Source organism: Macaca nemestrina, chromosome 1 (assembly GCF_043159975.1).
Source record: "Macaca nemestrina isolate mMacNem1 chromosome 1, mMacNem.hap1, whole genome shotgun sequence".
In the NCBI taxonomy this organism is placed as follows: domain Eukaryota; kingdom Metazoa; phylum Chordata; class Mammalia; order Primates; family Cercopithecidae; genus Macaca; species Macaca nemestrina.
Genome location: NC_092125.1, coordinates 104,680,055 through 104,695,294, shown reverse-complemented (window position 1 = coordinate 104,695,294; position 15,240 = coordinate 104,680,055). Strand labels below are relative to the sequence as shown.

The 15,240-nt window shown below is 58.5% G+C and overlaps 1 protein-coding gene across 2 annotated transcripts; it reads left to right on the top strand.

Moving 5' to 3' along the window:
• Positions 1 to 871: 871 nt before the first annotated feature.
• Positions 872 to 9,623, top strand: LOC105497995 (ephrin A3). Of its 2 annotated transcripts, XM_011769687.3 has the most exons (5): positions 872 to 1,104; positions 7,163 to 7,476; positions 7,952 to 8,017; positions 8,203 to 8,280; positions 8,494 to 9,623. In XM_011769687.3, exons 1-5 carry the CDS (start codon positions 977 to 979, stop codon positions 8,622 to 8,624), a joined length of 717 nt encoding a protein of 238 aa, XP_011767989.1. In that variant the 5' UTR covers positions 872 to 976; the 3' UTR covers positions 8,625 to 9,623. The 2 variants fall into 2 exon arrangements, with proteins under 2 accessions (XP_011767989.1, XP_011767990.1); XM_011769688.3 differs by lacking the exon at positions 8,203 to 8,280 and having other exon boundaries at positions 929 to 1,104.
• The last annotated feature ends 5,617 nt before the right edge of the window (positions 9,624 to 15,240 follow it).

Genomic DNA, 15,240 nt, shown 5'->3' with positions numbered 1-15,240 from the left:
ACTGTGTCTTTTTTCCTGAATGTGTGTGTGTGATGTGTGTGCTTGGGTGTCACTGTGAGGACAATGAGTGTGGTGAGAGCTGGAACACAAGGTGCTCTGCCCTCTGACTCAGGATCAGCGTCTCTGAGAGTAGGAGTGAGAATGCCTGGGGACACCCCTGGCTGCCCCAGGAGGGGCCCTGCCTAAGTGCCAATAAGGAATCCTCTGTAGGTGTCCAGGGAACCCTGCTTTGCCCCAGCTGACTCTCTCCTTGACCCCCTCCTGCGCCTTGGGTTCTGGACCGCTGAAGGCTCTTACAGCACCTACTATTGATATTCTGGGGGGCTGAGCTTTTTTACTCTGCCTGCAAGAAAACAAGCCTCATTCTCAGCTGGGGGCTTCAGGTCACCAGCTGTCAGGGCCTTGGTGCCAGCTGAGGACTTCTCCACCACCCTTCTGTGCCCACCTGAGTCCTCATGCACACGGGAAAAGGGGGCATGGATGCAGCAGAGGGCCACAGTGTTCAGAAGGGAAGGGAGTCCAGCCCTACTTACTAAGAGGTCCTGGATCCCCAGCTTCTTCTCAAGTCTGCTTCCTCCCCCCATTCCCAGAGATGAATGGGCTTCCCTGAGGTCCAGATCCTTATCCTGGGTTCCCAAATCCTTCTGGGAAATTCAGCCTGGGGAGCAAAAGGCCCAGGACCAGTTGTAGCAAACGGAACCCAAGAGGGAGAGGCGAGGCATGCTCTGGTCTTTCCGGAGGGGGTAGCACCGTCCCCAGCTCCCACACGTCGCGCGCTCCCGGCCGGAGCGGGATGGGACCTGTCGGGGGCGCGCCAGGGGCGGGGCTTCGGGGGCGCGCCCAGGAGGGCGGAGGGACGGGCTGGGGGCGTGGCCTAAGGCTGGGGGCCGGCGGCGGCGGCAGCGGGGAGCTGGGAAGCGCAGAAGCCGGGAGCGCGGGGCTCAGTCGGGGGGCGGCGGCGGCGGCGGCTCCGGGGATGGCGGCGGCTCCGCTGCTGCTGCTGCTGCTGCTCGTGCCTGTGCCGCTGCTGCCGCTGCTGGCCCAAGGGCCCGGAGGGGCGCTGGGAAACCGGCATGCGGTGTACTGGAACAGCTCCAACCAGCAGTGAGTCGGGGACCCTGGGAGTCCGCGCGTCCGGTGTCAGTGAGATGGGGAGCCGATGGGCCCGAGAAGTCCTGGGGGATCCCGGGGTGGGAGTCCTGGGAGACCAGAGCTGGGGACTGGGAGGGGACAGAGAGGGGGACGCACTCTGTGGGCGTCTAGGAAACTCGGGGGTGTCTGAAGAGGCTGTTGGGCTATAGTAAGGAGCGCTCGGGCCGTGCGGAGGAGGCTGCTGGAGGGGTCCCCCACCCCATCTTGGCTTCTCCCCGCACCCGCAGCTGGAATAGCATGGCCCTGTCCCGTAGTTCCCCCAGTTGGGCTGGGGTTTGGGGGTAGCGGTGTGCTGGGGATAGGCCGCTGCATTTTTGGGCCCAGGGATGACCTGTTTTTGGCCATGAGGGCTTCCAGGGGTTCTGTCTAGGACTCCTGCTTTTAAAAGTGGGGTCCAGAGCTGAGGCAGGGAGTCCGACCGAGCACCTCCCTAGAAGGAAGGCAAATGGGTTGTCTTGGTTGTGTGGATAAGCCCGGCTGGGGTGAGCTAGGGCTGGGTCGCCGAGTTGGGGGGCCCTAGGAATGCTGCTTGGTTAGGATGGGAACGTGGGGTACCGGCGAGAGGGAAGGAGGCAGAGAGATGTCGGTGTGTTACACACGCACACACACGCCCGGGCTGGGGACGGCGAATGGCTCCAAGTGTGAGCGGGCGTGCGCGGCTGTCAGTGTGCGTGTGTGTCTGAGTGTGTGATTTGTGTGTCTGCGTCGGCGATCGTCTGGGGGTGGGAGCGGGCGGCGGGTCGGGGAAGGGGCTGCGGTCGCTGTCCGCGCGGCAGGCTGCGTCTGGGCTGGGGTGGCTGTTGGCGCCGCCGCGGTCTGGGCGGGTGTCAGGGCGGCCGTGTGGTTTCCCGGGGTGTGTGGCGCGGCGGCCGGGTGCTGGCTGCGGGGCCGGGTCCTCATTCTGCTCAGTCCTTGCTGCCCTTGTCTTCTCCTCCCCGCCAAGCTGCCGTGTGTATCACCCTGGCCACCTTAGTATGTGTCTGTGTTGGTAGGGGGGGATCCCTGGGGACGCGGGGGTCACTGTCACACCTGCCCGGGCGGTGGCGGCAGCACTGCCTCTGGCTCTCCACCCCAGGGACCGACCAGGGAGCAAATGGCCAGACCCCAGGGGAGGGGACCGGGAGGGCCAGGCGGCCGCGACCCCCCAACCTTTCGGAGGAGGGGCTGCCGCTCGCCGCTCCGCTCTTTGTTGTTTGGGGCTCCGCGCCTCCGTTTGGGGCTCCGCGCCTCCCCCTCTCTCCCTCCTCGCGCCCGGAGTGTCAGACTGGGGGTGGGGATGAGCCAACGACGCCCCCCTCTCGCTTCCCATGGAAACCTCGGGGGTGGGGACGTGGCCCCTCCCCCCCGGAGCGGGACTCCAAGAACTCCGGGGGGCGCTGGGGGCTGACTTTCCAGCTCTATCTAGCTCAGCCCCCTCCCCCAGACTCACACGTCCGCCCCCCACCCCGCTAGAGTCTGGCGGGGAGTGAAGAGCTCGCAGGTGAGGGGCCCCGGGTTCCCCGCCACCCTTGGAGCACCTCAGCGTTCTTAGGGGAAGCCAGAGCAGGGGAGGATGCGGGAATAGGTTTAGGTGGGGGGAGGTGTTGATCAGGTTCCCCTCCCCCGCATACACCTGGGCGCAGGTGAAAGCTCAGGGAGCGGGTGGGGGAGCCCGGGTTCCGGGAGCCTCCCTTCTGTCCTCTCTACTCCGTGCGGGCCTGAGCCGGCAGAGGTAGGAGGGGGCGCACACCGGGCCAGGAGGCTGCCGCCGCCCCCGCCTCGCTTCCCGGGCCTTTGTTGCCGCTGCGCCCGGGCTCCCCGGCTCCCTCACTGCGGCAGCCGCGGCCCCATAAATCGTGAGAGCGACGTGCTCCGGAGCCGAGAGTGGAGAGGGCCGGGTAGCTGGAGGCGGGGCCGACCGAGCCACGGGCTCCCGCGCCCCCTCCCCCTAGTCACGTGAGCTGGGCTCCTGGCTCCCACCTCCCGTCACGTGCGGAGGGTCTCTGCCCCTTGGGGTCACGTGGGGAGGGTCTTGCGACCCCGCCTCCTTGGGGTCACGTGGGAGGGTGCTGGTGGGACACGTGCATCGGCCTCCTTTGACAGACCTGGGGACAGTGCCCTGCACACCGGCCACGACCTAGCCCTCTGCCCCCCACTCAGTACTTCTGTTTAGTCCCGTGGAATAGGAGAGACCTGTTCCCAATCTGGCCCAGAAACTAGGGGTGGGGGGACTGTATTGGAGAGATGCATTAGAGTGTGAGGTCGAGGAGTCCCCTAAGCCCGGAATTGAACTTGGTGAGGCGGGTTGGCACGGCCGATGGCCAAATATATGCCCCCTGGCCTGTGTTTCATTTCTTTGCAGAGCTGAGCAAGGATGTTGGTATTCGCCCCTGTCTCAAGGAGCCTCAGGAACATCTTTCTATATAGCTGTCTCTCTACTTATCTCTGAAACGCTTCTGTTGCTGATCTCTGTTTCATTCATACATTCATTCAACAAATATTTATTAAGGCTCTACTACGTCCCTGATGGTCTTTCTCTGTGTTTTCTCCCAGTCTCTGAGTCTCAGCCCTGCACCCTTCCCTGTCTCTGCTTCTCTCCTTTGCGTCTCTGTCTCCGTCTCCGCTGTCTGTGGGCCTCTCTGGCCTGCCTGTCTCTCCTGTTCTCCAAGACTCTCGGTTCTCGTTCTCTTCCCTGCCTCTCTCGGTTTCTGGCTTTTCTCTCGCGCCGTGTCTCCCTTCCTTTCCCCTTTTAGTGAATCCGGCCTCTGCTAACCTCCCCTCTCGGTGTGTGTCTCCGCCTCACTCCGTCTCTGTGTCTCGCTTTCGGCGGGTCTCTCGCTCCTCTCCGCCGCTGCAGATCAATAAACCTTCGCCGCCGCCGCCGCCGCCGCCGCTGTCGCAGGGAGGAGGGGCGGAGGTGTCGGGCGCGCTGATTCTCCCCTACCCGACGCGGCCCAGGGAAGCCTTGCGCCCAGACCCGGGCTGACCAGACTGGGACGGGCGGGGCGCCGAAGCCCAGGGCGCCTGAGGGGCGCAGGGGTGTCAGCGTGCAACCGCCGCCCCCGGAGCGTTCCAGCCACCACCGCCACCACCCTCAAAGCCCTGGCGCGCGGACCCCACGCCGCGCACACGTGGTCCGGCCTCGCCTGCTGGAGCGGGCGGCGCGCAGTCTCGGGGACGCGCGCTAGAGGGAAGAGGAACCCGGGTCTACGTTCTTCCTCCATCCCTTTAACTCTGCAGCCCGGCATCTAAGGCCGGGGCCGCGGCTGGGGGATGGCGAGAATTTGACAAGTTCAGGGCCCCCTGGGATCCCTTCCCTACTCTCTGGTCTTGTTAGACACCCTGTTTACTGCCCTAATTGCTCCGGGCTAGGGGAGAAGTTTGCTCCTTCCCCGCTCCGCCCCCCTGCCCCCTCCGCGGACACTCCAGGTTAAGTGAGGCCAGGCGCGTCCCGGCAGGGCACTGAAAGAGACAGAGAGGTGTCGGGATGCGCCTCAGAAGCGGTGAGAGCCGGGAGAGACCGAAATAACGGGGTGAGAGGGTACCCCCTCCAAATGGGGTGTGTCGGCATTCGCCTTTCTGCAAGAGAGGCGAGAGGCTATAGGGGATGAAGTGGAATAAGAAGAGAGAACAGTACGAAGGGGCAGAGCACAGCCCGGTCCCCAGGTCCCAGGCCACCCCCACCCTTCCGCAGGAGATGCGGCCCTGGAGGCGGGGTTAGCTGCGGAGCTTCGCAGGGGCCCAGCGGCACTTCTCTCTCCGCACTACCAGGGAGAGGGAGGATGACAGATTCAATTAAAGTGCCCAAGCCATGCAGACACGTTGGGTATCCAAAGAGTTGTGACTGGGAATTCCTTGGCTCCCACCCCGTTTGTCCTCGTGCCCTCTGTGTACCAACTGGGCCCAGCCACCCCACCGGCAGGTCTTTCTCTCACATACCCAGCCTTGGGGGGCATTTCAGGGGCTGCTCCTGCCACACAGCGCAGGAATACTTAACAGATAGCTTCCCTTCACCTGTGGTCGCCCTGCAATCTTTTTTATAAGACTAGTCCTGCCCTATTGAGGAAATGGAATTACCTGTAGGAATACCTTGGGTGTTGGCTTCCTCCCTGCTGGAATGGGGTGTGTTGTAGGGGGAACTGGGCGGTACAGCAGGGAGGGGCTGCTTCAGAGTGGGACTGGAAACATGGGTGAGGCTCAGAGACAGAGATCCCAGTGTGGCTGTGCAGCTGCTCCAGACCTGGCACCCTCACCGCTGGCGGCCCCCTCCCCAAGGCCTGAGGGGAGGAACAGACTATGGGGTTGGCAATGGACAGGCAAGCCTAGGATGGCAGCTTGGAGCCAGGCCTGGTCTAACCCGTTTTCCTGCTCCCAGTGCCCCAGGCCGAGACTCCTGCCCACCTGAGTGCCAGGGCAAGGGAGGGGCCTGAGTGACCCATTACTCCCATGGGAACGGAGTGGGGCTGATGGCATTCCTGATGACCCAAGGAGGCTGTGCCAATTCTTACTGGGGTACCTATACATCAGCTCTCTGCCTGCCTCACTGCCAGGCTTGGAATGGGTTGCTGGTGGAGGGGACAGCACAGGCAAAGCCAAGGAAGTGGGGTCAGCGAGGAGGGACCTTCAAGGCCCCACCGCATGCAGAAGCCTCCACGCTCATTTCTTTAATGCATCTAATTACTGTTTGGGGAACTGGGTGGTGCCTGGTGACACGGGGAGCCAGTCTCTCCCCTCAGGGAGCTCACAGGGACTAGGGACCCCGTGATTTGACATTTTGCCAAGGACCCCATGCCTTCCTGTGTCCACCACTCTCCTGGCACTGCCAAGATATGTGTATTCTTACCCTAAAGAAATTAGGGGAAACCCCTGCCCCCTCTCCATTCAGAGGTTTCTCCATCCCCACACCGCTCAGCACCGCCGTCGAGGATGTTAAGACCAACACTTTGATGGTGACTAGCAAGGCAGGTGGGGATTACAAGGGACCCAGCATCTGCTTCTGTGTCCCAAAGAGGGATCAGGGAAATAAGAGGCACAGCCATCTTGTCTAGGCCCTGTGCCCACTGCTCTGCCCAGCATCATTAAGGGGGGCCTTTGTGCCAGGTTGAGGAAGGAGGTGCACATTGCACAATGAGACAGAAGTTTGGGCTGGTTGGCATGATGCCACGTGGAGTCTTGGTGCTGAGTCCCTTAGCGCCCTCATGTGTTTAAAGTTCCTGGGAGCCTAATTGTCCTTGGCCTCAGGGTGGGGTCTCTGTCACGGGACTCTGTCAAGGTACAGAAGTCAGTGATACTGTAGTATGGGGACGGCAGGGAGAGACCCCCAGATTGGTGGGGTCAACCAATACTGGCATGCGGGCCAGCACACATACAGCCCAGCTTTTCTGTGTGTCTGCCTCCTATGAGTGGGCGGTGGACATATTTGTGTGTGTGCCATAGAACTTATGCATGTATATGCATGAAGCCGCCATACATGCGTCTGTAAGGGCAGGTCCTGTTGGACTGGCCCCGGGGGTGGACTGGCAGCCGCAGGGAAGCATGGTGGGAGAAGCGATTGAGGGTGTGTGTGTCCCTCGGAAGGGATCCCTCCCACGTTCACCCTTGGCTTCCATCCCTCCCATCCCTCCTCCCGGCTGCTGAATTATGGGGGATGGACGGAGGAAATCCGGGCCTGGGTCTGGGAGTCGCTGGGGCCTGCGCCGTTTCTGTGGCAACCAAAGCGTACGCTCCCTTCTTCCCTCCGCCGCTCTCCCTCGCCTCCTTTTCTTTGGAGGCAGGCCGGGCTTCCCTGCGCCTTTGCTACCCTCTGGTGGCCAACAGGAGAAGGACAGACCAAGAAGGAGGGCACGGAAGGAGAGTTAGGGGAGCGGCGGCACTAGGGCCCCGGGGGCAGAGACAGGGCTGAGCCGCGAGGAAGCTCGAAGGAAAAGTCAGGAGGCTACCCGGACCCTGGGGAGGGGCTGCGGAGCGGTCAGATGGAAAGCGGCTTTGCTCTGGGGTTTCTTCTCTCTGAGCCGCTTCCTCTTCCCCACAGCCTGCGGCGAGAGGGCTACACCGTGCAGGTGAATGTGAACGACTATCTGGATATTTACTGCCCGCACTATAACAGCTCGGGGGTGGGCCCCGGGGCGGGTCCGGGGCCCGGAGGCGGGGCAGAGCAGTACGTGCTGTACATGGTGAGCCGCAACGGCTACCGCACCTGCAACGCCAGCCAGGGCTTCAAGCGCTGGGAGTGCAACCGGCCGCACGCCCCGCACAGCCCCATCAAGTTCTCGGAGAAGTTCCAGCGCTACAGCGCCTTCTCGCTAGGTTACGAGTTCCACGCCGGCCACGAGTACTACTACATCTGTGAGTGACGGCGGCCGGGCGGGCAGGTCTGAACGCGAGAGTCTGAGTGACAGCCGGGGGGTGGAGCCCCGAGGCTCCGGGGCGGGGCCGGCTCGGCGGGCTCCAGGTCTCGCGGCTGAGAGACCCGGGAGAAGGCGTGGGCACGGGGCGCCTCAGGGGTTCAGCTTAGACGAGGTCGTGGGGCCAAGAGAGGAGTTTGGTGACAGTCCCAAGTTTGGGCTGCGGAGAATCGCTGTTTCTGTGAGGGACATTCCGGGGTTGGAACATCAGGGATCCCAGTTTCTTAAGGAATGGGATCAAAGGGGCTTCTGGGGCCGACGGCAGAGGTACAGTGACCTGTGTCCAAAGGGTAGGGGAGCTCCTGAAGGAGACCGCCCGACGGGGACAGTTTGAAGGGGGTGCGAAATAGAGCCGTCGAGGGAGGGCACAGGGCACGAATTGGGCGAAAGTGACTCGGGCCCTGTCTCCTCCCCAGCCACGCCCACTCACAACCTGCATTGGAAGTGTCTGAGGATGAAGGTGTTCGTCTGCTGCGCCTCCAGTGAGTAGACTCGGTTCCGAGCCGCGCCCCCATCCTCAGCTCCCTGCTTTGGGGCTCCCCTGGCTTCCTGGGGGTGGGGGTGGAGGGCACAGGTGAGGGGGGCTTGCTCCCCAGCCGTAGCAAGGGGAGGGAATCCTGGCCCTGACTCTCCCCTCCTCTCTCCCCACCCGCACCCCACCCCACAGCATCGCACTCCGGGGAGAAGCCGGTCCCCACTCTCCCCCAGTTCACCATGGGCCCCAATGTGAAGATCAACGTGCTGGGTGAGTCTGCGCAGCGCCCTCTGGTGGCCACTGCTGGAACCGCAGCCCCCCACCCCGGTGCCTGCTCACCTCGCATGCCTTTCCCGGGGGCACTGATCCTTCCTACCCCGTGGGTGATCACGTCCCTGGCTCCACTGCTGCTGCCGCTGCCGCGTGCCCCTGCCCTGGCGCGCAACCCAGCCCTCACCAGTCTGTCTATTCCTCTGTCCACAGAAGACTTTGAGGGAGAGAACCCTCAGGTGCCCAAGCTTGAGAAGAGCATCAGCGGGACCAGCCCCAAACGGGAACACCTGCCCCTGGCCGTGGGCATCGCCTTCTTCCTCATGACGTTCTTGGCCTCCTAGCTCTGCCCCCTCCCCTGGCGGGGAGAGATGGGGCGGGGCTTGGAAGGACCAGGGAGCCGTTGGCCTCTCCAAGGGAAGCCTAGTAATGGGGCCTAGACCCCTCCTCCAGTGGCTAGAAGTGGGGCCTGCACCATACATCTGTGCCCGCCCCCTCTACCCCTTACCCCCAGGTAGGGCACTGTAGTGGACCAAGCACAGGGACAGCCATGGGTCCCAGGTGGCCTTGTGGCTCTGGTAATGTTTGGTACCAAACTTGGAGGCCAAAAAGGGCAGTGCTCAGGACTCCGTGGCCCCTGGTACCTTTCCCTGACTCCTGGTGCCCTCTCCCTTTGTCCCCCCAGAGAGACATATGCCCCCAGAGAGAGCAAATCGAAGCATGGGAGGCACCCCCATTGCTCTCCTCCAGGGGCAGAACATGGGGAGGGGACTAGATGGGCAAGGGGCAGCACTGCCTGCTGCCTCCTTCCCCTGTTTACAGCAATAAGCACGTCCTCCTCCCCCACTCCCACTTCCAGGATTGTGGTTTGGATTGAAACCAAGTTTACAAGTAGTCACCCCTGGGGGGGCGGGCAGTGGACAAGGATGGCAAGGGGTGGGCATTGGGGTGCCAGGCAGGCATGTACAGACTCTATATCTCTATATATAATGTACAGACAGACAGAGTCCCTTCCCTCCTTAACCCCCTGACCTTTCTTGACTTCCCCTTCCAGCTTCAGACCCCTTCCCCACCAGGCTAGGCCCCCCACACCTGGGGGACCCCCTGGCCCCTCTTTTGTCTTCTGTGAAGACAGGACCTATGCAACGCACAGACACTTTTGGAGACCGTAAAACAACAGCGCCCCCTCCCTTCCAGCCCTGAGCCGGGAACCATCTCCCAGGACCTTGCCCTGCTCACCCTATGTGGTCCCACCCATCCTCCTGGGCCTTTTTCAAGTGCTTTGGCTGTGACTTTCATACTCTGCTCTTAGTCTAAAAAAAATAAACTGGAGATAAAAATAACTGAGTGTGTGTGATTTCAAGGGGCCATCACCCTTCTGTTACACTGGTTAAACCCCACAGGTCACAGGGCCTGGGTAGGAAAGGGAATTCTGGGGCCAAAGAGTCACAACAAGGTGTTCAGACCTTGTTCTGGGGCTCATCTTCTTTACAAAGGCAACGCTGCATGGAAAGAGTAACAGGGGCCTCCCGGCAGGGCCTGGTTGACTTTGGGCAAATCACTCAACCTCTCTGATTCTCAGGTATCCCACCAGAAAAACTGGTTGTGGTATCACTCTGTCAGGGTTGGTGTAGGGATTAAATGACGTTAAGGAGTTAAAGGCTCCATCAATTATGGTTTCCACCTTTTCTTCCACTTCCATTCTGTAGTTGAGGTTCTTGACTGGGTCTATGGATTTCAGGGGATTTGAGAACCTAGACAAAAAAAAATCTATCTTTATTTTCACTCGCCTATAACTAAAATTTAACATTCTCTTGTGTGCTTGGGCAGCAAGCCATAGTAGTATTAATAGTACCTGTGACTTTGTAACCAGAAATCGCAGATGCTTTCAGGCTGCATTATAGTTGTTGAAGATGTCTCAAAATACCATTTACACTCATCAGTACTTTGAAATGATCATAGTTGTTAGACCTTCCTCATTTTTAATGTGTTAATAGAAAGCATATATATTACTATATCAATAAATGTAGATGTTTTGATAACGTTCAATATAATCAGCTTCCTTTATAACCCTTTGTAATTTTACTCATTTCAAACATTATGCCCAAGGGGCTGTGAGTTTGCTGGGGCTGGGGCTGCTCATAACTACACCACCCTGCATCGCTCAGGAGGGCAGAGGGGAAAGAAGGCAAAAGACAGGAGAATAGCCACTTCCCGGGGGCCCCAGGGCGAGGTCAGGGTTTACAGGCCAGTGCAGCATAAGGGAGTGCAGACAGGGGCTGAAATGTACCTGCAACTTCACTTGCTGAGCCAGTTTCTGGCCCAGGGAGGAGACACCTTATTTCCAAGCTGTGCACTCATGGGACTCCATCCCACCCAGGCTCTCTAATTGGCACTGTGTGGGCAGGCCGGATCCTGTGTGCCCCTGCAGCTCTTGCCAGCTGCTTTGTGAGAGTGAGCCCTTGGTGGCAGGGACTGTGTTTTCTCCTCCTCTCTCCCCATGAAACATGGAAAATGGAATCTCAGCTGGACTCTGGAGAGTGGGTGGGTTTCCCCGTAGCGGAACAGGGAGGAGTGTGGGGTGGGAGAGCAGGTGGGGAAAGAACTGGGGGCAGCCACTAGACCAGTCTGAGACTCCCTGCGTACTGATAGACAGGAAAGGTGGGCCTATCCATCTAATCGTCCATGCATTTAATCCACATTTATCGAGCACCTGCCAAGTGCCAGGCTCTATCCTGGGTATTGGAGACACAAGATATAGCCTCTACCCCAGAATAAGCTCATACTTTAGTATGTGTTGATGTATGAGCAGAAATCGGTAACACACACATACAAAACTGACAACCAGCTCTTTCGTGGGTAAATGCCTGGGGGCTGTGGGAATGCCAAGAAAAAGCACACATTTGCCTAGGGACAAAGGGAAGAGGCTTCAGGGAGGAAGAGATACACAGAGCTGGGGCTGGGTCCTGTTGGGGAGAATCTCGAGGGCCTTGAAGCATGCAGACTGAGGACTTGTCTCATGAGGAAGCCCATAGCAGTGGGCCCGGGCTGCAGGCTTGCTTCAATCCCCAGACCAGGCAGGATAGGGGCTGGCCAGCTGGTCTCAGGGAGGGCCTTGTGGATTCAAAACTTCAGGAATGGTAAGACTGAAAGGGCCAAGCGCTTTGGGCAGTAACTAGAATAAGCCAACTTCCATTTACTGAGCACCTCCTATGTGCCTAGTGGTGTGCCTTTGTAAGCCTCACTATTCCAATAACACAGATGAGGATCTAAGACTAGGGTCACACAGCCTGGCTAATTATAGGACTGGCATTCAAAGTGGGTCTAATAGGAGGCTGAGGTTGGGAGGACCACTTGACCTCAGGAGTTTAATGCTAGCCCAGGTAATATAGCAAGACCCCACCTTTTATTTTTATTTTTATTTTTATTTTTATTTTTTTGAGACGGAGTCTCACTCTGCCGCCCAGGCTGGAGTGCAGTGGCGCCATCTTGGCTCACTACAACCTCCACTTCCTGGGTTCAAGTGATTCTCCTGCCTCAGCCTCCCGAGTAGCTGGGATTACAGGTGCATGCCACCAAGCCTGGCTAATTTTTGTATTTTCAGTAGAGACGGGGTTTCGCCATGTTGGCCAGGCTGTTCTTGAACTCCTGACCTCAGGTGATCTGCCTACCTCAGCCTCCCAAAGTGCTGGGATTACAGGTGTAAGCCACTGTGCCCAGTCGACCCTATCTTTAAAAAAACAAAAACAAAAACAAAACGAATGGCCAAGCACAGTGGCTCAGGCCTCTAATCCCAGCACTTTGGGAGGCTAAGGTAGGAGGATCACTTGAGCCCAGGAGTTCGAGACCAGCCTGGGCAACATAGGAAGACTCCATCTCTACAAAAAATTTTAAAAATCCAGGTGTGGTGACAAACCTATAGTCCCAGCTACTGGGAAGACTGAGGTGAGAGGATCGCTTGAGCCCAGGAGTTCAAGACCAGCCAGGGCAACATAGTGAGACCCTGTTTCTACCAAAAAAAAAAAAAAGCTAGGCGTGATGGTATACACCTGTAGTTCTAGCTACTCTGGAGGCTGAGACAGGAGAATTGCTTGAGCCCAGGAGGTCCAGGCTGCAATGTGCTATGATCAAACCACTGCACTCCAGCCTGGGCGACAGAGCAAGAGCAAGAACTGACTTTTTTTTTTTTTTTTTTTTTTTGAGACGGAGTCTCGCTCTGTCGCCCAGGCTGGAGTGCAGTGGCCGGATCTCAGCTCACTGCAAGCTCCGCCTCCCGGGTTTACGCCATTCTCCTGCCTCAGCCTCCCGAGTAGCTGGGACTACAGGCGCCTGCCACCTCGCCCGGCTAGTTTTTTGTATTTTTTTAGTAGAGACGGGGTTTCACCGGGTTAGCCAGGATGGTCTCGATCTCCTGACCTCGTGATCCGCCCGTCTCAGCCTCCCAAAGTGCTGGGATTACAGGCTTGAGCTACCACGCCCGGACTTTTTTTTTTTTTTTTTTTTTTGAGGTGGAGTTTCACTCTTGTTGGCCAGGCTGGAGTGCAATGGTATCATCTCAGCTCACTGCAACCTCCACCTCCCGGGTTCAAGTGATTCTCCTGCCTCAGCCTCCCGAGTAGCTGGGATTACAGGCATGAGTCACCACACCCAGCTAATTTTGTATTTTTAGTAGAGACAGGGTTTCTCCATGTTGGTCAGGCTGGTCTTGAACTCCCAACCTCAGGTGATCCGCCCGCCTTGGCCTCCCAAAGAGCTAGGATTACACGCTAGAGCCACTGCGCCTGGCTGACCCTGTCTTTTAAATAAATAAATAAGTAAATTGGCCAGGCACTGTGGCTCACACTTGTTTTTGTTTTTGTTTTTGAGACGGAGTCTCGCTCTGTCGCCCAGGCTGGAGTGCAGTGGCCGGATCTCGGCTCACTGCAAGCTCCGCCTCCCGGGTTCATGCCATTCTCCTGCCTCAGCCTCCCGAGTAGCTGGGACCACAGGCGCCCGCCACCTCGCCCGGCTAGTTTTTTGTATTTTTTAGTAGAGACGGGGTTTCACCGTGTTAGCCAGGATGGTCTTGATCTCCTGACCTCGTGATCCGCCTGTCTCGGCCTCCCAAAGTGCTGGGATTACAGGCTTGAGCCACCATGCCCGGCCTGTGGCTCACACTTGTAATCTCAGCACTTGGGAGGCCAAGGTAGGCAGATCATTTGAGGTCAGGAGTTTGAGACTAGCCTGGCCAACATGGCAAAACCCAGTCTCTACTAAATATACAAAAATTTAGCCAGGCGTGTGATGCATGTCTATAATCCCAATTACTCAGGAGGCTGAGGCAGGAGAATCGCTTGAACCTGGGAGGTGGAGGTTGCAGTTGGTCGAGATCGAGCCACTGCACTCCAGCCTGGGCGACAGAACAAGACTCCGTCTCTCAAAAATAACTAACTAAATAAATAATAAATAAATGAAATCAGTTTTAAAAGCTGCGGAACCCTGCTGAGGATTTTCCCCTCCAGCGAGGCTTTCAATCCCAGAGCATGAAAGGGAAACTGGGGAGAGAGGTCTGCAATTACATGGCCAGACACCAATGACCCTGAGCCTGTCTGGTACGGGGCCCTACTTTGTTTGTTTTTTGTTTTTTTTTTTTTGGGACAGAGTCTTGCTAAAGTGCAGTGGCGCAATCTCAGCTCACTGCAAGCTCCGCCTCCCAAGTTCATGCCATTCTCCTGCCTCAGCCTCCAGAGTAGCTGGGACTACAGGTGCCCGCCACTACACCCGGCTAATTTTTTGTATTTTTGGTAGAGACTGGGTTTCACCGTGTTAACCAGGATGGTCTCGATCTCCTGACCTTGTGATCCGCCCGCCTCGGCCTCCCAAAGTGCTGGGATTACAGACGTGAGCCACCGTGCCCTGCCCAGGGCCCTACTTTGTGACACCAAGGTCTGCAGAGCCCAGGGCATCCTGGCCAAGGCAGTGGTGAGATGTCAACCAGGCACAGTGGTATGGCCTGAGGGCAGAGACGGAAGGGAGAGAAGGAAAGAGACCTGAAGTGCAGACCCAATGCCTACTGATGGATGGGAGAGGAGAGAATAGAATGGGCAGAACAGAAGAGCTTCAGATATGGGACTGAGCAAGACATGGGGGAGTGGAGCAGATGGCAACAGGGCCACAGCTGGTGAAGGGGAAGCCAGGAAGAGATCCCCGCTTTCTACTGCCCAACTCCAGCACCTGGGAACCCTTACAATTGACTGGTAGCCGCCAGATGGTGCCCCAGGGCCTGGACATTCTGCTCATCCTGCTGTCCCACCCCAAAGCACAGCCCCCAGGCAAGGGAACTTCAAGTCAGTGAACTGTGCGGGCTCCAGACTGGCAGAGCCCCTTCCACAAGGGCAGCAGCCTCACCCTGGGCAGGGTCTTCTTCACCCTTGTTTTGTCTCATACTGGCCGCCTCCAGCACGGGCACAAAGAGGGCTCCCATCTGACACGCTGGCATTCCCAGAGGCTGTCACAGGTTAATGCCCCCAACACAGGTAGAGATCGCACACATCCCTCCTCTTCCCATCCTCCCCAGGGTGAAAAACAACAGCAACATCAAACAACTGAACAGATATTTTGGCTTGGAGAGTAAAGTTCAGAGCTGCCCCGCCCCTCCCTTCCGGGTGAGAGGTCACTCCAGCAGCGCTGTGGGTAGGAGGGAAGGAGCTATTTACAATCCTGGCTGGGGTCTAAGCCTCGCTGCCACGTGGGTTTGCCACTCGGGGCCTGCAAGTCTGCCGATATCCACCAGGTGGCGCAGCACCTGGGCTGGGACCCGCCAGAGCTGTGAGGGGAGCTTGGGAAAGGTTTGTGGTCGGTGGAAGGGCTGAGAGCTGGTGTTGGTCCTTGAGCGGACTCAAGCAGCCGCGCCGTAGGACCCTCTGTTCTCAGGCCTGGGGCAGGGTGGGCTAAGAGCCAGCCCACTCTCTGTCCATTCTC